The sequence below is a fragment of the Neofelis nebulosa genome, chromosome 2, assembly GCF_028018385.1.
Source record: "Neofelis nebulosa isolate mNeoNeb1 chromosome 2, mNeoNeb1.pri, whole genome shotgun sequence".
NCBI classification, from domain to species: Eukaryota; Metazoa; Chordata; class Mammalia; order Carnivora; family Felidae; genus Neofelis; species Neofelis nebulosa.
In genome coordinates this window covers 196,884,509-196,909,542 of record NC_080783.1, presented here as the reverse complement: position 1 = coordinate 196,909,542, position 25,034 = coordinate 196,884,509, and the positions used below count along the sequence as shown (strand labels likewise).

The 25,034-nt window shown below is 46.6% G+C and overlaps 1 protein-coding gene across 1 annotated transcript in view; it reads right to left on the bottom strand.

Moving 5' to 3' along the window:
* Window positions 1-25,034, bottom strand: part of CSMD2 (CUB and Sushi multiple domains 2) — a 600,568-nt gene that overhangs the window by 2,251 nt on the left and 573,283 nt on the right. Inside the window, 12 exon segments of the mRNA XM_058718151.1 lie at window positions 1-170; window positions 2,426-2,641; window positions 2,843-2,923; window positions 4,340-4,427; window positions 5,817-5,929; window positions 7,419-7,580; window positions 8,275-8,340; window positions 15,043-15,222; window positions 15,793-15,904; window positions 19,465-19,538; window positions 19,875-20,048; window positions 24,611-24,784. Coding sequence (XP_058574134.1) covers window positions 1-170; window positions 2,426-2,641; window positions 2,843-2,923; window positions 4,340-4,427; window positions 5,817-5,929; window positions 7,419-7,580; window positions 8,275-8,340; window positions 15,043-15,222; window positions 15,793-15,904; window positions 19,465-19,538; window positions 19,875-20,048; window positions 24,611-24,784 — 1,610 coding nt within the window.

Genomic DNA, 25,034 nt, shown 5'->3' with positions numbered 1-25,034 from the left:
TGTACTGCCCCGAAGTCGGGGCCCAGCGGGAGTCTTCTCTGGGGTGGCGGGTGCAGGTGGTGGCGGGGTGAGGACCCAAGTCCCAGCAGTAGCAGACACGGGCAGAGAGACAGACGAAGATGGGCACCGGGCACTGTGCTCAGGGGGCTGACGGCCTGTCCCCTGGACAACTGAGGACAAACGGATCGCGTGGGGATTGTAAATGAGAGGGGCAGGCAGGGTGAGGTGGGGAGCGGAAGCAGGCGAGAGAAAAGAGGCAAAGCAAAGAGGAATAAAGGGGAAAGAAGGAAATTAGTTACCTTGACCTTTGATCTTCCCGAACCCGAGGGTGGGTATAGGTGGGGAACACCCACAGCAGGACATACATTTTCCCAATACTGTCTTCTTCCCCTGGAGGTTCGACTTACCCATTAGGCACAGGAGACCCAATGCCTAGGGGCCACCACAGTGGGCCCACTTAGGGGCCCAGGAAAATGTTTTTCAAGATCCAATTCTTTCAAAATCGGAATAATAATGGACCTGTAATAATCAGTCCGGACTGAGTTCTATTCAGCTTTGTAACAACACTGTTGTAAGGTACCATGCTTAATATACATTTTTTAATGGAAGAAAAGGGTCCATGAAAGCCCATAGCACAGCCCTGCCCCCTGCCCCCTGACTCACTGACCCCACAGGCCTCCAAGAATTGCCTATTTGGGTTCTTATTTTAATTTCAGCTGTTCTTTTAGGCATTATTTGAATTTATCACCTAATTACTCGTTCTAAAGACGGGTGTGTGTGTTCACATGGTTTTTCACACATTGCCTCCATGAACCAAGAGCAGCTTTCTCTGTGTTTTCGCTGTGCTCCTGCTCTGGGCAGGACAAGGTGGGCCCCTCGCCAGAAGAGGCCGCCGTGGAGAGCTGTGGGCTGGGCGGAATATTCAGAGGCCCTGAATGCTCATGATGAGTGTTGCTGAGGGCTGCTGAACTGCACATGACCCAGAGGTGACACACTGTGCACACAGGCACAGGGACCCAGTGGAGCCTGAGGTAGGGAGCAGGGGTTGGGGTGGGGGGGGATATGCAGGTCAGAGGGCATTCTGGTTTCTTTCTTATATTGTTCAGTAATTCAGCAACTCGAAATTCAGAGTCATTACTGATCACTGGTGAGGCCTGATTTATGTCATCGGAAGGATTTTACCTTTTCTTTTTTGCTTCTATTTGTAGGAGTTCTGAGTAGGAAAAAGTACACAGGGATCATAGACATGAAACCTCAGAACTAATTCTGGAATTCTGGAATAATTTCTCTTCCTTTAAATGTTTGTTTCAGATGGATGTAAAAGGATGCAGAAAAGCCCAATAATTTAATTATTTGCATTCAATAGTTGCCTTTATGTATTCTGAAAATAATTTTCATCTCATGCATAAATTATCTCAATACCTACAATTTTAAGCTTAGACTTAAGCAAGAGAAATACTCTAGAGGAGAAAGTGGACTCAAAGAAGTAAGGGGAGAATTGGAGGCAGGCAGGGATCGTGTCAGCCCATCTATCATGCTCTAGGTGATGGTTAATTTGATATGTCAACCTGCCAAGGCTCTGGTCAAACACCAGTTGTTTGGTCAAACACCAGTCTAAATGTTGCTGTGAAGGAATTTTTTGGGTGTGTTAACATTTAAATAAGTAGACTGAGTAAAGCAGATTACCCACCCCACGGAGGTGGGCCTCATCCAATCAGTTGAATGCCGGAGAAGAAAAGATTGAAGTCCCTGAAGAGAAAGGAATTCTGTCTCCACATGGCCATTGGATCAAGATTAAATCAACTCCTGATGGAATTTCCAGCCTGCAGGCCTGCCCTGTGGATTTCAGACTTGCCAGGCCCACAATCATGTGAACCAGTTCCTTAAACTAAATCTCTCTCTCTCTCTCTCTGTATATATACAGTATACATGCGTCTCTACATGGATATCTCTGTATATCTAGATATACGTATACATACATCTTTCTATGTGGATATAGATATTTAGATGTTTATACAGAGATAAGCATATATGTGTATATACATATACACACATAGATAGGTATGTATATCTTAGGTATGTATTATGTGTGTATACGTATCTCTCTCTCTGGAGACCCCTCACTAATACGTTCCACTTAGTTATTTTGCCAAGCCCAAAGGGCTAAGAGCACAGTCTCTGGAGTCTGCCTGCCTGGGGTTGGATGGATTGGATTGTGACCCTGCTACTTATTAGGCGTGTGATCTTGGCCAAATGAATTCCTTTTCTACCTCGTTTTCCCATCTAATGGGGATAATGACAAGGCACAGGAAAGCGCCCCGCTCAGGGTCTGGCGCCCCGCGGCACTCAGGGCATAGGCTCCTCCCACTGGACGCGGCTGTGGGAGCACGTGTCTCGGCGCAAGCCCGCTCACGCCCCTTCTCACCGGCTGCCGGAGGCGGGGCTCTCGGTGGCGGCGGCGGTGGCAGCCAGGCCTGGTGGCTATACGGCTGTGCACACTGTACTGACTGTGAACTCCGCCTCGGTGGCCATGATGTCTGTGGGCTGGATGTTGCGGTCGTACATTGGGTTCTCAAATGTGGCCCGAACGTTTGTGTTCTCGTGGCCGGCGTAGCCATTGAACGGAACTTTGGGTCTTCTCCTGGGAATGAGAGAGAGAGTGACCAAAATGTAAAAAGAGGGAGAGGCTCAGGGGTGTGAACGGGGAGAGGGAGGGAATAGGAAGTTCTGTCTTCCTTTCCCAAGATGACAGCTCTCCGGGGCCGGGAAGGCTGGGGGCGGGCTGGGGTGGGTGATGGGCCTGCATGCCCCCCTCTCCCCATGCCGCCTTCTTCCCCTGTACCTGTGCTTGTAGAGATACAGCACGAAGCCTGCAATGATGAGGGCGACGAAAGGCACCAGGATTGCGGCTGCCACCGAGCTGCTGTTGGAAGCAAAGTGGCGGCCGATGGACTCGGGGTCGGACTCCAGCAGCCTGAGGTCTGCAAAGTCCCAGAGCATAAACCTCAGCTCACAGACACACAATCTGAGGGGACGGCCCCAGAGGGAGGTGTGGCCGTGGCTAGGGATGTCACCTGCAGCTGCCTCCCCCCATACTCAGACATTCCCCGGGGAGAAGACTCCCCACACCAGCCCGTCAGGTCATATGCAAAGGACAGCCATCAGTCCTGGGGGAGCCCAGCTGCCAGAGAACCTAAAGCCGTGTGGCAGGATAAAATCTTACCAGGGTGTTGCCCTTCAGAAGTTTCGAAACTTCTTTTGTCTACCAGAGCCTTTTATCAGATAGAAGCTTACAAGGAAGCCACAACACAAAACAGCAGCGAGCTGCTCTGGTGGGGGTGGGGGTGGGGGACAGGAGATGCTGAGCAGCCTGGGGACCGTCTCCCCTCCTCTGCTCTGGCCCTCCCAGCACAAGGCTGGGAGGACTCTGGAGACCATGGGGAGGCAACACTGCCTGCTTAGTGGCTCCAAGAGGGCACAGGTCTGCCTCAGGAGACAGGGAGTCAGCAGTGAAGGCCAACTCTGGTGTGTGGCGCTGAGGGGCCAGGGGACCGAGGTCAGGAGGAGACAGAGGTCTTACTCCATGCTGCTCACAAGGGGGAGCTAAGAATACCTCTGGGGCAGGAATAGTGTGGAGTGGGAACCAGGCAAACAGATTTCTGCTTAAGACAAGGAGAAGCTTCCTGAAGGTCAGAGCTGCGAGAAAGGCAGGCAGAGCCCCTGGGAATGGTGGGTGTCAGTACCCAGATGTGTGGAGCTGACCCTTGAGCACCCATGACTGCCTCCTGCCTCCCCTTCCACCACTTCTGAGAAGCCAGGTACCCTCCTCCGACTAGAGTCTGAGGCTCTGACTGGGAGGCTCTGGGTCAAGGCCAGCGAGGAAGTGAGGACACTGGATGCCAATGATGTGTAGCAGTCAGGGTAAAGAAGCTAGGGGAGAACCATCTTCCGGGACTGCTCGGGGTTGGAAAGGGCACTGTGAGTAAAGGCACTCCTGATAACCCCACGTCTGCTTGTTCGGGGGTGTCTGTGTGATGCCCGAGGGCTGGCTGGGTGGTGTTGCTGGCAGCTGTATCTGAGACCCAACGTCCCTTAAGCTGGGGGTCTCAACTTGAGGCTGGGCCTTGACACTGTTTGGCAAAGATTGAGCGTATTATGTCTATGAGCTTGTTTCTGGGGACATATTCCATAGCCTTTATCAGAATCTCAAAGGTGGCCATGGCCCCCAAATGGTTAAGGACCCATGTATCTGGCTGTTGAACGTCAATCCCTTGCCCCAGCACTCAAGTGTCTCCCCCGCCCCACGAGCACACCCTTCCAGGGGACCAATGCTAGTTACCAAGTCTTTGAAAGCCGAACTGTCCAAAGCCTTGGCCCTTGACGGAGCCTTGGTAGATGAAGGTACCTCCGGGGGACTCTGAGGAGACCTGTGAGGGTGAGGGCAGAGGCAGTGAGATGGGGGCATTGGACGCAAAGCCCGTGTGCTGCTCAGCTGAGGGCATGCTTTGAGGATGTTTGGCTACTGCACGCCTCCCAGCTCCTGCTCCATCCCCAAGGTGGGTCCTCCGTCCACTGTGCTCTAGGCGGACTGCGCCATCTGTGCCCCAAACCACGCACGGGTGGCCACAGAAGTAGGCCTGATGGTTGGCTGTTGTCCTAAGCTGCTCCAGCGGCTTGGCCCTCCAGAGCTCCATTCGCTTCTAGCCCATGGCCTGTACTCCTAGCCCCATCCATCTCCTAACTTTGACCCTTGTTCTTTATGGTGACCCTCCCAGCATGGTAGGGTCTGTTGTTCTTGCACGGCTTTCGGACTACTGCCATTGAAGCATCCGGGTCTTCGCTACCCAATGGGGTATCCAAGGGGGGTCCACAGGATACTCTCAAGAATACCAAGGAACTAACCAGATGTGCCAGCCCTTGGGGGAAGCCACTTGCTTCTCCTTACATGTTTAAGTAAGCTCTATGCCCAGCGTGGGGCTTGAACTCTTGACCCTGAGATCAAGAGTCTCATGCTGTACTGACTGAGCCAGCCAGGTGCCCCTCTCCTTATGTATTTGAAAAGCAAAGTCACAAATCCACAGTCGTCCACCTGCTGTCTTGTCCCTGAGGATGCACCCTGACTCCTCAGCTCTCTGCTACTCTGGCCTCTGTGACCTCTCCCTCCTTCCCGGCCTTCCATTTCTAGCATCAAAGATCCAAGACAGGGAAGCCAAGGGTGTGATATGTGACATGATGCTCAACTCACCTCCTGTGAAACTGGAAGAGGAGCATCACTGTGGACCTGCCTTCTGCCTTCAGAATGCCCTAGAATGCGTTAAGTCTTCCCCCACAAGAGAAGGCAAGGAAGCCGTGTCTCCTCCCCTATGTCTTGGTCTTCTAGCTGTGCTAAATCATCTGTAATCCACATCCTCAAATGTGAGTGGATATTTGAGGTAGTCACCCGGGACCCACCACCTTTTCCCATGTCCTGGCACCATGTCATTACCTCCAGCTTGCTTGAATTCACTCTTACACCGCTGACCTCTAGTTCCTTGCTTTCTGCTCTAACATCAGAACCTACTCCCTATCACTCAGATGTGCTGGCCCTCTGGACACTCAGCCTCCTGGTCCCTTTATCTTTTCCTTTACCCACTTCACGAGCAGGCGAGGGCTCCCTTGCTCCCTGTCCTCGTCCCGAAGAACCCCCCCCCCCCCCAGGTTTCCATGTTGATCCTATGAGTTTCCACTCTCTTCTCCCCCATTCCCTGCCAGTGATCTGGGAATCAGGGGTGGGGATAGGGCACAGGGAGGTCAAGGGCAGATTTTGTTGAACTTACATGCCCATCTAAAGCCCAGTGGTCATCTTTGAACTTATTCACAAAGATCTCCGCAGGTCCTGTGATCTGGTAAACCTGGAGCAGGAGATGGAAATCTTCTTTCTTGTAAATTCCTGGGAAAAGAAAGTTCAGAGAGTAGACTAAAGATCTGGAAAAATCCCCAAACCCATATTTGTGGGGATGTGGGTGTGGCTGTCCTGGTGAAATTTCACATGTAGATGTTGATATAAACATTCCATGCATAACCATAAGTAGGTAAGTATAGTGTTGCCCATGAGTTTGTGTGGGCTGAATGAGAGGATGTGCAAGAATGTGCAAATGTGTGTTACCACTAAATCACTGGCCTGTGATTGTGACCCTTTTAAAACATGCACATGGCGGAATAAAGTGAATAGGACTTTGGATACGTTAATGTGTCAGTTAACACACGAGTATGTTCTACAATTCGGTGGGTGTGGGAATGCAGGAGGCACGTACACGGGGTTATGTGCACATCTTTATGACTATGTCTTAAAGCAGATGAGTGAAACTGACTGCTCAGCTGTGCTGGTGTGTGCACGCATGAATGGGCGGATATGAGTGCATGTGGGTTGTGTATTAACATGTGCCTTCATTTGCTCACGCATGCCTTTATCTTTACATTTGTTTTCTGAGAGATTTAGTTTTCTGATTATAGGAAGATTGAAAATTGGGGAAATTTTGGAAAATGCAGAGATGCAGGAAGAAAATCACAATCATTCCTGATATCACTAAGAAATTGCCACTGTTCACGTTTTGGTGTAATTACTTCCAGCTTTCTTTCTTATGAATATAATTTTTCCTTTAAAAACTGGAGTCACATTTAACGTGCACTACGATAGGTCTATTTTCTCCAAAACTGGCAAGCTATTTTATCTATCAGATCTCTTATAATTAATACATCCATTTCATTAACTTTGGACAATTTTCTCCTTCCAGTTTTGATATGATACAAATGGCCCTGTTATGTGAACATCCTTTATTCATAAATGTTTGACTCCCTCCATAGCTACTTTTTATGAAAAAAATTCCTAGAAATATAATTAATGGGTTCACTAATTTTCAAAGATCTTGACACAAGTTTCCAAACTGTTTTCTAGAATTGCCCTGTTTCATACTTTGGCCCTCACCCGCATCAGTGTCTTCACTTGACCTTGACCAGCACTAAAGTTTATCACTTAAAAAAAAAAATCGTAGTGGGATAAGTAGAAAATGGCATTTTGTATTTACTTTCAGTTTTTTGATTACTGCTGAAATGTGTACTTTCTTTTGTTTATTGTCTGTCTGTATTTTGGCTTCTGGGAGTTCTCTGTCCCTATTTTTGGTTCAGTTTTAGAGATATTGGTCTCTTTCCTCTTTAGTTAGGAGTGCTTTTATGTTCAAGTTATTGTTTGTTATCTAACCACTTCATTTTAGTCCCGGTGGTTTTATCATGCAAGCAAAAATGAACAGACACATTATTTGCCCGCTCCCCACCAGACAAGGACAGGAGGATGCAATGAGAGTAGACACATCCTTGCAGAGGGCGTGGGCCCACCCACCCCTGCCACACCCAGGCTTTCAAGGGGGTGGCCTGCTCCTTACCAGCCAAGTGCACTTCTACTCCACTGTGGTCAATCATGGTGGCGTTGACCTTGCTGTTGACAACCTGGAAGCCAGTCACTCTGAGCATGGCTGGCTGCTTCTTCCCCTGGTACTCATAGGCCCCTTTCCATAGGGAATTCTTGGCAAAAACATCACCAGGAACTAGAGGAATTGGGGAGCAGATATGAGCGGGACTTACATATGTGTTGATAGGATTGCGGCCACCTGATGGCTGATCCCAGTTCACTCACTGAGATGGTTTTCCCCCGACACCTAACACAGGGGAGGATGGTGGAGTGCTCGAGTCCTCTTGTGATCCACAATGGAATTAGAGCTGAATATGATGCCAAATCTAGTTTCCTTCTTGTATAACACACTAATGTGGTACATAAAAGAATAAAGTTTGAAAAAGGATAGGATAGTCTATAATAGTCTTGCACTGGTTGGGCCACACCTGTAGTTATGTGCCCAGTTATGGACATTACACTTTGAAAGATACAATACCTGTATTAAAAATGTAACCATTTCCAGGAAGCTCCCTAGGCAGGACTTGGGTCTTTGTGTCTGTATGACCACATACCGGGTTGGGGGGTGGGGGCTGGGCTTGTGGTAATCAATGGCTCCAGAGCTCGAAGCTCTGGATGTGTTTCTGGAAAGCTTGGGCTCTCTCTTCTGGATGAGGTTTTTGTTTCCTTTCCTTCCTTCACTTCCTCCTGAAGTCTGCTTAGGGTGGGGAAACCTGTTTGGCTCTGTAGACAGTTTTCACATCCTTTCACTGAGTACTTAGAAAGTCATATGTAACTAGGTGAAGGAAGCAACACCAGTTTCTTGAGCCAGAGATCTGAACCATACCTACCGGAGGCCTGGGTGAGTGGTGGTTCCCGGGCAGTGTTGATGGGTCTCCCACTAGGCCGCACCTCTGCTGGGGAAAGAGAAAGGAGGGAAATAGGTTCAGCCTCTGGTCTACACTCTACTGGAGAAATAATGGCCACCTCTCTGACATTAGGTCAATGGTTTCTTTGAGATCTTGTTTTGGACTTGTCCTCTTTAGACTGGGAGTGGATACTTTGATGGTCTGGTGATGCTATGGGCCCCTCTCAGAATAATCAAACGTAAAGAGTTAAAGGGAAATCTATTCCATCGATTATAGTCATTGAAATACTAAACAAAGAACTAGGATGCAGGTAGATATGTGATTCTTTACTACTGCATTAAGTAACAGGATCTGGCAGCAGGTCCAGTCACTACCCTAATGTTGAAGTAGTCAGGAACATACGCAATATTTCACGATATCAGCGAGAATGATAATATAATATGAAAATCTCTGCAATTTTTACTGGTTACAAAGTTATAGGTGTTGTAAACACTGTTTTGGGTTTTTGTCTCCATTCCAAATGAAAGGAAATGCTAAATTTCAGTAAAGGGTAAAGGAAAATAAAGTTATTTTCCCACCCTGGTACAGAAATCTGCCGAATGCCCCTACGGATGACCCTAGTTTGAACAGCCCGGTCCTGGACTGTTTCTACTTTCCTCCCAGATGCCTGGCACCAAGGAGGACCTTCCACCAATCAAAAGCGAACTCCTTGAGCATTGGTGGGGGTTTCAGTGGAGTGCTTCCCTCCTTTGGAGTGATGATATGAAGACTAAGAAGCCCCCAACAGCTGCTCCGTCTGGCATTATGAACTGCAATTCCCAGCCCTACTTTCCCAGCATCCACACCACTTCCCCCCCAACATGAGATGCTCAAGGAGAAGCACGAGGTGGCTGTACTTGGTGTGACCCAGGGCTTGGATCCCATGGCAACCACCAAGATCGACATTCACAGCAAAACCTCTGTGCATGATCACATCATCTGGTCCCTGTTCAACATAGTCTTTGTGAACTTGTGCTGCCTGGGCTACTCTGTGAAGTCCAGGGACTGGAAGAGGGTGGGTGATGTGACAGAGGCCCAGGCCTATGACTCTGCCACCGAGTGCCTGCACATCCGGCACCTGGTCTTGGGCCTCCTTCTGATTGTTATATTCACCATTATTTTTGTCACTGGCTCACTGATGATTCTCCAAGCAATTTCAGAGATCATAAAAGGTTATGGAGCTTCCTAGTAGCTGCCCATGGCCTGAGGCTGTCAACCCTTTCACAGCAGTTTATATACACATCAGTCTACAACTGAATTCAATGAAGCACTTGTGTGTGTGGGAAATAAAAGACTGAGAAGCCCTCACAGGCAAAAGCACGTGCAAAGGCACAAGTTTTGGGCCTGAGCCATACAGTCTAGGTTCAGGTCCCAGTAGTGCTACTTAATGCTGTGTGACCTTGACTAGTTACTTTACCACTCAGAGTCTCTGTCTCATTGGAAACATGGGCAAATACTGAAACATACCTTATAGGTCTGTGATAAATAAATGAGGTGACAGTCAGCCAATGTTAATGTCTTTCCTTATTTGACACAGAAACAACAGAAATATCTGTCTTGTCACCAAGGAAGGGCTGACTCTCCCTACTGTTTCTTTTAGGAGGCCAGGGTTTTAGCATAATCCTTCTGACTCTGGAGGTTAGCTTATGTTTGTGTTTGCAAAAGGCTGTGGAGAAACTTTCCACAAAGACTCAGTAAAAGCACATTTATGAACAAAATGCCTTTAATTGTCTTAGGTTTTATAAGATGAGGGAGTGAGAAGGAGAAAACATTTTATGGGCCAGGATCTATGCTAGGCCATGTATTTCATGTTATTTCACTTACCCCTGCTCTCAAAACTGTGAGGTAGAGGGGTACCTGTGTGGCTCAGTTGGCTAAGTGTCCAGCTCTTGATTTTGGTTCAGATCATGATCTCACAGTTTGTGAGATCGAGCTCCATGTCAGGCTCTGTGCTGCCAGTGCAGAGCCTGCTTGGGATTCTCTCTCTTCCTCTCTATCTGCCCCTCCCCTGCTCATGGTTTCTCTCAAAATAAGTAAATAACATGAAACATTTTAATGATAAAAACCTGTGAGGTAGAGATTATTGTCTCCATTTTATAGAAGAGAAACCCACTAAGGGGCAGAGAGGTGAAGAGGCTTGCCCAAGGTCACACAGGAAGGGACAGGTAAAATTCAACTGCATCTAAAGCATTTTGTGTTTTTATATACAAGTACACAGTAACATCAAAAACAATGAAGTACTTAAGAATAAATGTAACCAAGGAAGTGCAAGACTTACATGCTGAAAATGACAAGCCATCATTCGAAAGAATTAAAGATTTAAACGGATGGGAAGACATTCCATGTTCATGGACTGGAAGACTTAATATAGCTCAGATGGCAACACTCCCCCAACTGACCTACAGATTTACCACAATCCCTGTCAAAATCCCAGCTGTCTGCTTTGCAGAATTTCAAAATCCAATCCTAAAATTCATCTAGAAATAAAAGGGGCCCAGAAGAGCCAAAACAATCCTGAAAAAGCAGCACAAAAAGGAAGATGTACACTTCCCAACTTCAAAATTTATTACAAAGCTATTGTAATCAGACCTGTGGTGATGTCATAGAGGCAGTTACACGGCTCAATGGATAAAATGGAGGATCCAGATATAAGCTCACATATTTATGGTCAAGTGATCTTTGATAAGGGTACCAAGACAGTTCAATGAAGAATAGTGAAGAATAGTTTTTCCAATAAATGGTGCTGGGATAACTGGATAGCCACATGTAAAAGAATGAATTTGGACCCCAAACAACCACCCGCACCAAAAAAACCCCACAAAATAAACCTAAATGTAAGAGCTAAACTATAAAGCTCTTAGAAGAAAACACAGGCATAAGTTTTCATGACCTTGGATTTGGCAGTGGTTTCTTAGATATGATATGAAAGCACAAACAAGCAAAGAAAATATAGATAAATTGGAGTTCACTAAAATTAAAAACTTTTGTGTTCAAAAGGACATCAAAAGAAGGTAAAAAGAAGGACCTTCTTTTGAAGGACCTTCAAAAGAAGGTAAAAAAAGTCCAAACTAATTGCATTGTATTCATTACATATGTGCAGTTTAATGTACCAATTATATCTCAATAAGGCTGTAAAAAATACCTCCCACATTTGAAAAAAAACAATGTAATACAGGACTAAAGTGGAGCTTAAAATTGACAGTCTAATTTCATTTTAGGTGAGGAGTGAAATAAAGGATAGAGTACTATAAACTTAACAAAAAATAAAGAAAGTGAAAGACCACCCGTAAAATGGGAGAAAATATGTGAAAATCTTGTATCTGATAAGGGTCTTATATTCTAGATATATAAAGAACTCTTGAAGAGACTCCAGAGCAAGATGGTGACATAGAAGGCTCCTGAATTCCCTCCCCTCACCCCCCACGCCATGGACACACTGAATGTACAGCTACACATTGTTCAACAGTAAGAGTTCAAGTAAAAGAAAAGATCTAAACATAAAAGCATATAAATGTATAAAGCTCACTGATAAAGATAGATGGTTACATTCAGAATACTCTAATACTATAATTGTGGTGGGTAAATCAGTCATAACGCTAGTGTAAAGGTTAAAAGACAAAAGTGTTAAAAGTGCCTATAACTATAATAATTTGTTAATGAATACACAATATAAAAAGATGTCAATTGTGATCTCAAAAACATAAAATGTAGGAAGGGAGTGTAAAAACGTAGAGCTTTTGTATGCACTCAAAGTTAAGTTGTTATTTGCTCTAAAAGACTGCCATAATTATAAGATGTTTTATGTAAGCCTCACAGTAAACACAAAACAAAAACCTATAGTTGATACACAAAAAGAGGAAGGAATCAAAACGTACCACTACAGAAACTCATCAAATTCCAAAGGAAGAGAGTGAGAAAAGAAGAAAGGAACTACAAAGCAGACAGAAAAAAAATTAAGAAAATGGCAACAGGAAGTTCATACTTATAAAAAATTACTTATTTTTTTATAATTAAAAATTTTTTATTATTTATTTTTGAGAGAGAGAGAGACAGAGTGTGAGTGGGGGCAGGGGCAGAGAGAGAAGGAGACACAGAATCAGAAGCAGGCTCCAGACTCTGAGCTGTCAGCACAGAGCTGGATGTGGGGCTTGAAGTCATGAACTGTGAGATCATGACCTGAGTTGAAGTTGGATGCTTAACCAACTAATTCACCCAGATGCCCCTGTAATTTTTTTAAGTGTTTATTTATTTTTGAGAGAGACAGAGAGTGTGTGAGCAGGGGAGGGGTAAAAAGAAAGGGAGACAGAATCAGAAACAGGCTCTGAGCTATCAGCACAGAGTCCCATGTGGGGCTCGAACTCATGAACCATGAGATCATGACCCGAGCCAAAGCTGAACCCTTAACCGACTGAGACACCCAGGGGTCCCTCAAAAATTACTTTAAATGTAAATGGACTAAATTCTCCAATCCAAACACAGAGAGCGGTTGAACGGACAAAACAAAACAAAAACCAAACAAAAACTCCAGACCCAACTATATGCTGCCTACAAGAGACTGACTTTTAAGGACATGTAGCTGAAAATGAAGTGAAGGAAAAAGATGTTCCATGCAAATGGAAACCAACAGTGGAGCAAGCTATATTTATATAGACAGAATAGACTTCAAGCCAAAAACCGTAACAAGAGAGAAAGAAGTTCATTAGATAATGATAAAGGGTTAGTTCATCACGAGGATATAACAGTTATAAATATTTATGCACCCAACATCAAGACACCTAAATATATAAAGCAAATATTAACAAATCTGTGGGGGGAAGCAGACAGCAATACAATAACAGTAGAGGAGTTCAATACCTCACTTTCGACAACAGATAGATCATCCAGACAGTAAATCAGTAAGAAAACACTGGACCTAAACTAAACATGAGATCAGATGGACTTAATGGACATTTACAGAACATTCCATCCAACGGCAGCCGAATATACATTCTCCTCAAGTGCACAGGGAACATTCTCCAGGACAGAACATATGTTGGCCTACAAAACAATTCTTAATAAATCTAAGAAGATACAGATCATATCAAGCATCTCTTCTGGCCACAATGATACAAAACTAGAAATCAATTATAAGAAAAAAAGTGGAAAATTCACAAATATGTGGAGATTATATACCATGTTCCTGAGCAACCAATGGACTGAAGAAGAAATCAAAAGGGAAATCAAAAACTATCTTGAGACAAATGATAACGGGGACAGAATTTCTGTTGGGGAAGATGAAGGTGTCCTGGAGAAGGTGGTGATGGTTGCACACAGTATGGTAAATGCACTTAATGCCACTGAGCTGTGCACTTACAAATGGTTCATTTGGTAAATTTTATATTATGACTATATTATCACAATGAGAACTTAAATGTACTCTAGAAGAGTTCACTACCACATATGGAAAACAAATACTACTTTTCATAAGTAAAATAAACGTACAACACTTCATGCAGTGAAAATACAAGAATAGTATTACATTCTGGCCCTGATAAAGGCTCTGACTCTGACACTTTCTCTCCCTGAGGGGCAGAACTGCAAAGTACTTAGGAACAGGGATTCTGAAGTTCTGTCTTCAGGATCTGAATCTCAGCACTTTTCCTTTACCAGCTGGTGACCCTGGGCATGTTGCTTAACTTCTCTGTGTCTCAGTTTCCTCATACGTTAAATCTGAATAGCCCCTGCCTCTTAGGATGATTGTTAAGGATTAAATGAGTTAGCGCACACAAAGTGCTTAGACTACTTAGCACCTGAAATATGGTGAGATCAGCATCTGTAAGAGAGTTTAATGCCGTTCCAGCACCAAACTGATCCTTTATCCTTGCTTGACCCTTCTGTTAAGCCTGGACTCAGATCACCTTCTCCAGGAAGCCTTCCCTGGTTTCTCTCCTCCCCTACTTAGGCTGAATTGGTCTTCTTCCTCCTCATCCCCATGGCATTCAGTGCATTGCCATGTTCTTGAAGGTTCGGTTATATTTGATAATGTGTCTTCTGCAGCTGAACATGAGCTATTTTAGGGCAGGGTCTGTGTCTTTCACCTTCCAATTCCCTATCCCTAGCACAGGCATGTGTGGTGATAATGCTCAATAAACAGAATGAATGAATGAAGACGAGGGGGAGGGAAGTCTGGGGCATTTTGGTAATGCCGAGGGATCTGTGGGTGGGTGCTGTTTTATCAAGGTTATACTATGTGTAACGAGTTATTTTGATTTGGTGGAAATGATTACACATAATCCTGGGAGAAGGTAGCAAAATAAAATTTGGGATGGCTTTACCCTGTGCCTCTCTAGACTGACATCTCCTAGAGGCTCAATACCTCAGAAAATCAGAAGCAGGATCCAGCTCCTGGAAATCACATCTCTTCCTTCCTTTTTAAGAAATATTTATTTATTTTGAGAGGCAGAGAGAGAAAAAATGAGAGCGGGGGAGGGGCAGAGAGAGAGAAAGGGAGAGAATCCCAAGAAGGCTCTGCGCTGTCAGCAGAGAGCCTGACGTGGGGCTTGAACCCACAGACCGTGAGATCATGACCTGAGCTGAAATCGAGAGGTGGAGGCTTAACCAACTGAGCCACCCAGGTGCCCCTCTTCCTTCTCTGTTGCCGTCTTCCCCCCAAGCTCAGCTGTCACCTTTGGCCTCCCCTGCTGGATAAGTTCACCGAGCAGGCACACTCACCCAGGCAGATGGGTGGTTTGCCTGTCCAGCTGCCATCTGCTTTGCAGGTGCGGTGCTCGGAGCCACCCTTGAGGGAGAAGCCCTCCTGGCAGGAATAGATGAGGGTGTAGCCCATGGAGGGCAAGTCCAGGGCCCCAACGTTGGCATGGGTTGGCGTCTCTGGCTGCTTGCAGTGGTGGGCTGGACGAGAGGAAAGACGGTGTTGGGCCTGGGGGATTAGGGTCCTCAGAAGGCTTTCTGCCCATTCCTGTTCCTAGATGGAACATCCCCTTCCTTTGCTTTCTAGGCCCTTTTCATGTCCAGCATGCCCTCCCCAAATCTCCCCTCCACCCCAGCCTTGATGTCTATACAGATGGCTACGATGGAGGTGATGTGGATACTGGCTTAGTCAGTCTGGAGGGACTGCAGCACTCTTCCTGAGGGAAGAGGAATAATTATGGTCAAAAGCCTGCAATCTTTCTTCCTGAGGGCTGACCTTGTAGCAGTTCGTTTTTGCTGCCACTGGAAAGTTCTTTCTTTTTTGCTAAGGCATAGGAATTGCCTTCCAGTATCAGAAAGGCTTTTGTGTGTTAGTGTCTTCCGTGAGGCCCCAAGGGATAAGGACTACAAAGAGTGCAGTATTGGTCCCAATGAGAAGTCATGAGCTCCCCGTCATCCAGAACGTCTGAGCACGGCCCGGGTGCCCAGCTGGGGGAGATAACGTGTTGCCAAGAGGCACCGTCGTGGGATGCAGGTGAAGTCTGCACTCACGGACACAGTCGGGCGGGGTTCCGCTCCAGGTCAGGTTGGGAAGGCAGGTCCTGGTGGTGGAGCCCTGAAGCAGGTAACCTTTTTGACAGCGGAAGAGCACTGTGCTTCCGACCTGTGGGGAGGAGGGAAGGTTCCTTGATCACTTTCTACCCAGCGATGCTTCACACCCTGTCGCTTGACTACTTACTTTCGCGTGACCGAGCTCCTACCCACACCCCTGTCTCCACCTGCAACATCCTACTTCCACTTCTCTGCCCGGTTAAATATTATTTACCCTTTGAGGCAGCTTCCACTCCACCTTTTCCGCAAGCCCTCACCCAGGCCCCGGAGCCAGATCAATGCTGTTACTGGAAGCATCACTCTCCGCTGTGGCGGACAGAGTGCCTGACTCAGAATCAGAAGATCTTGATCAGAGTTGTGGCTTCCACATCTACTCACTGAGCAACAGGCTGTAGGGGACTCTATGCCTTAGTCTTCTGGTGGACAGCGTGGGGTGACCAGCCCTGCCACGCCTACAGCACAGTGTCGTGACACTCAAATGCAGTGGTGGATTTGAAAGCATTTTATACACTGCACGAAACAGAATCACTGCTTGTGCGTGTCTCTTTCTTCTACGAAGCGATACATTCCGTAAGGAGGGGAGACTTGTCTTCTCTCCAGATAGCTGCATCTGGCACTTGCTTTGTAAGTATCTGTCGGACAGAATTGCCACCTTCCTGCCATCTAAGTCTCTGCTCAGTTGTTTTCCCCATCCTCACCCTCCACCAGCCCTCACTGTCCAACTCTACACCCCTGCAGCCACCGACTCCGTCTCTCCCTCTGCCCTCTGCGTGGCATGGCGGGGTCAGATCAGCTTCCTAAGTTGCAACTCGGGTTTCACTATTTCCCAGCTAAGAACACTCACGTGTCCCTATTACGTACAGGAGCAAATTCAATCGCAAAGTGAAACTCTTGTCTTGCACTCCCTTCCTCCATGCCTCACTGCTGTGTCTTGAATTTCATCATCTCATTCGGCAACGGCACCTCTGTCCATCCAGTTGTGCAAATCAAAGCCCTCAAGACAGCCTTGATTCCTCCCTTTGCTTCAGCCTCTCCCTCCAATCCAACAAGTCCTCTGGTTCTGTCTACAAAGCCCACTCCGACCCCTTCACTTCTCCCCGTGTCACTGTCACTACCTCCTTCCTCCTGAGCCACTGCAACAGCATCCTACTTGTCTGGTGCCTCCCTCCTTAACCCCCATCATTCACTCTCTCCACAGCGTGCAAATGCTGGATCAGAATCACCTTCAAATGGTTTCCTGTGACATTTGGAATAAAACCAAAAATGCTCACTGTGGCCTTGAGGGCCGTAGGTGACCTGGCCCATGGCTTTCTCTTCTCAAAAATTATCACGTGAGGGGCTCAGTCGGTTAAGCGTCCGACTTCAGCTCAAGTCATGATCTCACAGTTTGTGGGTTTGAGCCCCATGTCAGGCTCTGTGCTGACAGCTCAGAGCCTGGAGCCTGCTTCGGATTGTGTCTCCCTCTCTCTCTCTGCCCCTCCCCTGCTTGCTCTCTGTCTCGCTCTCAAAAATAAATAAACATTAAAAAAATTATCATGTGATATTTGATGCATGCAAAAGTCTATGTGGAACATATACAGAAATGATCTGTCATAAGGAACTGTACATCTTAAGTGGAGTGCACCCCTCCACGTAAGGGCTAGAAGGCTAGTGACACAGTTGTCACTATCTGTGTGCTCCTTCCCTGCCCTGTTCCTCCGCTCCCCCTCAGTGGTAACTACTACCTTGAATTTTGTTTTTAATTTCCTTGCTTTGTTAAAAAAGAATTCTATCATACATAGGCACATATCTCTCTCAACGATGTTGTTCCTAGTTTTAATCTTTTTGAAATAGCATCATACCACCTTTGTCATTCCATACTATGTTTCTTTTCTTTTTTTTTAAGGTTTTTTTAAAAAAATGTTTTTAATTTATTTTTGAGACAGAGAGAGACAGAGCATGAGCAGGGGAGGGGCAGAGAGAGAGGGAGACACAGAATCCGAAGCAGGCTCCAGGCTCCAAGCTGTCAGCACAGAGCCCGACGCGGGGTTCAAACTCATGAACCGCGAGATCATGACCTGAGCCGAAGTTGGATGCTTAACCGACTGAGCCACCCAGGCGTCCCATACTATGTTTCTTTTTTAAAAAAAAGTTTTCTAAATTTATTTTGAGACATGGAGAGAGAGAGAGAGAGAGAGAGAGAGAGAGAGAGAGAGAGAGGAGGGGCAGGAAGAGAGGGAGAGAGAATCCTGAGCAGGCTCCACACTGTCGGTGCAGAGCCTGACACAGGGCTTGAACTCATGAACAGTGAGATCGTGACTTGGGCTGATATTATGGGCTGATATTCAGAGTCGGGTGCTTAACTGACTGAGCCACTGGGGCTCCCCCCTGACTGCATTGCGTAGAGCTGTAGTGCATTCATCTGTCCTGCTAATACACCATTGTGTGACTTTACCACAATTTTTCTCATGTTTTGGTAACATGTGCAAGAGTGTCTTTGGGGTTAGTTTCCAGGAATGGAGCTCTTGGGTCACAGCATGTGTGAATATTTAACTTTATAAGATAATGCCCCGTTTCCAAACCTCACCCAGCTCTCTGGCCTCTTCTCCTCTGTTCACAATGCTCTGGACTTGCTGGCTCGCCCGCCTACCAGTCCTCCAACCTGCTAAGCACTCCCCTGCCTTGACGCCCCTCTGCACTGGCCACTCCCTCTGCCAGAAATACCCACCCAGCTCTGCCCAGGGCTGGCCCTTCTCATCACAGAGGCCACAGTTCAAGTTTGGGAGGCCTCTTCCCTCACCCCGCTTCCTAAAATAGCAACCCACCCCATCACACCCCTTTATATTATATGGTACATAGTGCTTATTGTTGTCAGAAATTATCCTGTTTATTGTCACCAAGTGGAGAGCTTCCTAGAGCGGGCACCTGGCCTGACTTGTTCCCACTGTATTCCTAGCACCTGGAGAGGTTATGCCGCTAAATATTTGTTAAATGAATGCAGATTGAGTGAATGAGTCACATTCCTTGGCTGGATCCCAATGTGCCATTTCTTCTGGGCACATCTTGGGCTCCAGTTAATCGTCCCGCCTTGAACACAACCGTACTTTCCTGCTTCCTGTTCTCTATTCTGTGCGTCCCATCCACGGCTGTCCAAATCCCTTCCTTCTCCTTGAAGCTCATTCTGAGATGTGTCCATGAAGCCTGTATCCTCCTGGAAGGTGTCCATGGAGCCTGCCTCCCGTGTGGCATCTGCTTGCTCCTGCCACTCTGTCTAAGCCCTGTGTCTGTGAGTAGGGGATATGTGCCGTGAGGACAGAAGGTTATCTGTCTCACTCATTTCTGTCTTTCCATAACCACCCGCCCCAACTACATGGGCCTGCTGGGAAGTGGTGCTGTCAGTATGTGAGAATCTGCTCTCCCACATCAGGTTTTCGGATTGGTGTAAGTGCCTTCTGTTTCTGAATGGGCTCCTGTGTGGCACGGTTCAAAGAGGCAGAGCGCTTCCTGTCTCCAGCTTCCAAGGTTTTGTGTCCCACTGGTGCTGCCCCAGGGAAGATCCCTGAGTCTTTCGAGGCTGACAGCGATGTGAAGGGACAGGAGGCAGGAAGGCCCGATCTTGGCTGACCTCATTACCTGGTATCCCTGGGAATTGTTCTGTATCCCAAACTGCGGCACACCGGGGTCTGCGCACATGGTCAGCGTTGGGTCTGGATTGCAAAACAGAGAAACAGACCACACGGGCACTGAAGCTTTCATCGCCTCCGCTCACTCTGAGAAATAGGGGTAGGCGGGGAAAATGGAGCCAGATCCTGCCTCCCCCACCCGAGTCATCTCCACCCGAGTCATACCCCCGGGCTATGTGATCCCCGGCAGCAAGTTCACTCTGGCTATTTCAATATCACACCCTGCTTTAAGAAGCTCAGAGGAGGACTTGTTCCCTTTTGCAAATGAGAGCACTGAAGACAGGGAAGGAAAGGCATCATCTTGGGCCTGAGAGAAGGATGCCCACCAGCTGGGACACTCTGCCCCAGACCACCTCTTACCTATGCAGCTGGGCTGGGTGCCACTCCACGTCCCATCTGACTGGCAAAACCTCCGTGGTGAGCCCACCAGCACCAGAGGGGGCTGGCAGGAGAAGGAGACGGACGACCTGTAGGAGAAGCCTCGGTCCTCTCTCCTCCCACGGGCTGGGACGCCAGGATCTCCGCAGAACACGGCTGGAAAGATGAAGGGAGAAAGGCAGGTCTGAGTTGCTTTCTAGAACCCAGTCTGCCACCCCAGGCTGGCTTTCCTCCTGGTTCTACTTGAACTCTGCACACGGGGGCAGCCCCGGGTAAAAGATCACACTTGCCTCTCACACCTGCTGCCGTGTGCTTCCTCTCCTTTCCATATTCAAACTGCTTGTTAATAATCCCCCAAGTAGTGAAGTAATGTTCTAGGAAGTATAGAACGTTGAGAAAAAATAAGCTAAAACTCACTACCGAAACTTTTTTTCCACTTTGATGCTCATTCTCTTCTAGCCTACGCTCGGCTGTATGTAACCTTGTGCGTGGCTGTGAACCCGATGTCCAAGTGTTGTAAACCTTGCTTTGTTTGCTTATTAGCCTGTAAACACTCTCCACGTTAATGACACCGTTATCACAACTGGCCACATATGCAATGAAAGGTTGTGCCGTAACTGTAGTTTATCATGGCTAATCATTTGTATTAGGTATTTTCTATTATTATAACCTTAGATGTTATAGGGCTATTCTTGCCCTGGTAGTGTTTTCTTAGGGGGATTCTCTAGGACTTCATATGTTTAAAGGTTTAAACGTGTTTACAGGTCTTGACGTGGACTGGAAATGGCTTTCCAAAGAGTGTGCATTTACGCTGCAGCGAGTAGTGTATGAATGCGCCCATTTCATTGAGGTCATCAGGGAGATTCACTAGAGAATGATTATCAAATTCAAATTGTGTGACAGCAAATAGAATAAAGGCAGGCCCCTCTTCTGTCCCTTCAGCTCACTGTCTTAAGCATTTGCATACATAGTTTACTAAAAATTCTTATTTCCTTAGGACGTTGCAGAAACAGACCTGTGTTTTAAAGGGGGTTGCCTGCAATAGTGATTTTGATGCCTTTTAAAATAAGCACAGAGGGATTCTACCTGTAGTTTTGTTCTTAGAACCAATATACTTTTATTTATTAAAAAATTTTTTTTAAAATGTTTGTTTTTTTTGAGGGAGAGAGCTCTTGAGCAGGGCAGCGGCAGAGAGAGAGGGAGACACAGAATCCAAAGCAAGCTCCAGGCTCCAAGCTTGTAAACACAGAGCCTGATGCAGGGCTTGAACCCACAAGCTGGGAGATCGTGACCTGAGCCGAAGTCGGAGGCTTAGCCAGCGGAGCCACCCAGGCACCCTGAATCAATATACTTTGAAACAGCTATCAAGCCCAAAGATAATAAACAACCAGTGGTGTGTGGTGTGGTGTGAGTAGGCCCAGGGGACCGCCAGCACTCTTGTGTCGTGTTGGTCGGAAAGCACGCTCAACTTGCACTTCTTTTCTGTAAACACTTGCTGTGGCAGTTCTACGAATCGCCAAGCCCCGAACAAACCAGCTGCCGTGGGGAGCAGCCGGATGGGTCTTCACACTGTTAATGTGCTCCGCTTAAAAGAAAGGGCCTCATGTTGATCATATGCGGCTCTGAAGTTCCATTTATTGAAGCAGTCTAAAATGAAAAATTAAATTTTATGTCTATTCTTTTCTCCTATCTTCAAAGTTCTAGTGGTGATAGCATGAGCTATAAACTTGAGTGAGAGTTTCAGAGAAAATTGGATCGATGATTGTTTTCAGACTAGACTTTGTCACTCACTCGCTATGTCAGGTCCTTTTTCTGAGCCTCATCTTCCCCACCAGCCACCGGAGAAGGGACTTCTCCTGCCCACCTCCCAGGATATGTCATTGTGAGCATCAGATGTGACCATGTGTGCAAACGTCCCTTGAGGAGGCAACACAAAGCACTGCGAAATGTAAAACGTTGTCTGTATGGACGTACTGATGTGCTGTGACCTCTCAGCGGATGAGTTCACATGTGGGTAATCAGAGCAGAGCTAAAGGCCCAGGGTGACTCTTCTTCCTCATTCCTATTTTGCTTTGAATTAGATTCACTTCCTTCTCTATTAACTTCCGAAGACCATTTATTAAACACCTTTCAGCTCCTGATTTTCTGCTGTTTCTGGAGCCAAATAAGTCTGCAGGCATGAGCCCTGCCTTCTGAGATCTTGGAATCTAAGTCAGATAACACAGGAGGGTGTAAAAGATGAAAGGTACCAATTTTCAGTAACATGGCTTGAACATCAACAAAATTGACTGAAAGTACACAAGTGCATCAGATACTCAGGAGAAGAAGTGGAAGTTGCACATTTGGAAATGGTGCAATCAGGGGTGGCAGGGCGGCGGGGAGAAGTCAAGTTGAGAAGCTCTTTCTTAAAAACAGGGGTGCGGCCCAGCCAAATGAGAAGGTAGCATGGAAAGAGCTGAGTGGATCTGGGGAACATGTCGAAAGTGGGTGAGGCTGAAAATGAGTTGATCCTGATCTGCTACGGTATGGGGACAAAATCCTTGACCATGTTTAGGGAGTTCTATGAGGAAGAATGGTGTTACGAGGATACATTTGCAATAATACAGCAAGAGAATGACCAGGTTTGAGAAGCAGGTCTACAGAGGAAGAGACGCAATCTGGAGGAGGGAGGAGGAAGCACCAAGAACTGCGGGAGGCCCAGATGCAAAGTATGAACCAGTGATAAGAATTCCACGGTTTACTGCACACCTCAGTGGTCAGCCACTTGGCCATGGTAAATATGTTGTGGAGCACAGTGGGTGAGAAATAAAGATATCTGACTTCTTACCAGCAATCTACAAGAAAATGGGCTACCAAAGGCAAAGCTCCCAAAGATACCACTTCAAGCATGAAGAACACCCTTGATGCTATGATGTGAACGTGTGTATGTGCATGGAGTCAAGAGGTTCATAAACATAACCAAAATAAAATGGCAGCAGGACCAGCAGGCTATGCTGGCAGAATCCTCTATGGAAGCTGGGGAGTCTAGTCTAACCAATCAGAAGTCAGTTACAGGCCGAGTTGACCAGATGTCACCAAATCCAGAAGAGGCAGCTCAATGAGCAAGAAGTACAAATGGATGACAAAGAAAGAACGGCTCCATCTTGCAGATAAGGAATGTGAGGCCAAAGAAAACAATGAGATACCTTTTAAAACTTCTTGTGCTAGTAAATATTAAAAGATATTGGCAAAATCCATTGTCAATGAGGACGTGAGTCAAGACATATTCTCATAAACCGCTGGCAGGAGCGTGAGTGTGCTTTCTAGAAGAAGACAGTTTGGCAACAGGTGTCAGGACGTAGAGAGTGCACGCCTGTTGGCTCAGCATTTTCTCTCTCTTAGGGCTTCACCACAAGAGTGAGGAGATGCTATCCTCAAGAACATTTATTGCAGGACTTCTAACAAGATTAAAACTGGAGAAACCTAAATTCATCACCAGTAGGAGAAGATTAAACCAGTTGTGGTATCTACAACAAAGAAATGCTTTATGCTATTACACATGATGATGTGTAGATCCGTATCGAGTGATGGAGAAAGGTGGTGATGGCCCATCAGGGAAGACAAGTCGTGAACTAGTAAGCACAGCATGATTGCAAACCGTTTACAGAAAACTGCACACCTCCTGCTATCTATGTAAGAAAGCCTTGCGGTCGGTGTGGAAGCACAGCCAAGAACTTAACCCTGGTTATCTTTGGGAAGTGAGAGTTCAGATGACTATTACATTCTTCTTTGTATTTTCAGATACGGTACATTTTTTTTTATGATGACCATAATTCATTGTTCAAAAGCAATTTGGCTATTTCTTAGGAAGAAAAGCAAGGTTTCTGAGTCTACACGCAACCCTGAACTTGTTACCTTCCTAATGTTTTTCTGAAGGTGTGCAAAGGCCTGAGGGGTTAACCGTGCATTAAATGCTGCCTTTCTTGCATCCACTTTTTGAGCTGCTGGTTCTAGTTCCTGCTGAAATTTCCCAAATGGAAGCGAATTTTCAGAGGCACCCAAACAATGTCATGGGTATGTTGGTAGTTTTCTACAGAATTAGATAAATGCCAAATAGAAAGAAAAAAATAGGTCCCAGTGTTTGTCTAAAGCCTGGGCACCGACAAAACCTTCTAGGGCCCAATTATATGCTATGACAAGAATAAGGGAATAAAAATAAATGGGATAAATATAATGGATATATATTTATTCATTATATATAATGAATATATATAATGGATAAAAATAAAAATAAAATGGGATGGAATTGGGCTCCTGGGGACAAAATTAGGCCAGGTGGATAAGAAATAAACTCTTTCACCAAAAAGTCATGAATGCTCCAGGAATCTTTTCTGCACAGGCTATTTTCCATAAAGACACGTACATTTCCAGCATGGGTCCCTTCCAGATCTTTGGGAACTATCCTATCCAGTGAACAACCCTTTCATGTTAAGAAACACTTCCCTTATCTCCAGCTTCATTTCCTTCCAATGTCACTCCACAGTGTCCACAGCCAGAGCTCAGTTAGGATATTCTCCTTATTTTCCTTTAAATCCCCTCTAATAGCGTCTCTGACAAAGCTCGCCCCTGATTTTGGGGAGGGCAGTACCTATTCTAGGCCTTCCAGTAGCAAAGCTCCGAGGCGGGAACAGGCAGGAGCCAGCAGATAAGATGCACAAAGGCCCTGGTGAGCAACTTACGGAAACACTGAGGCAACTCTCCAGTCCAGGATCCATTCCCTTCACAGGTGAGCACCGCAGGCAGGGACAGCTGGTACCCCTCCAGGCAGGCATACGTCACGCTTGAGCCCCACATGAAGTCAGACCCCACCACTTTCCCATTGGGGATGAGCTGAGGCGGTTTGCATATGATAGCTGGGGGAGGGGAAGACCAAAGCATGCTGAGTTCTGGTGCCATCCTAGGAAACCAGGCCCCACTCACCCAGCTCCGATGTCACCGGCTACCCTGAACCCTCTGGGACTCTGGGTTAAGCAGGGAGAATCAGGAATGCCCCCTCTTACTTTGGGAGCCAGGATCCTTTTGCATTTTACAATGCCCTCAGGTGTGACAACCCACTCCTCTCTTTGCACCGCCCTCCCTTTGATGTTCAAAGCCCAGGCCTTA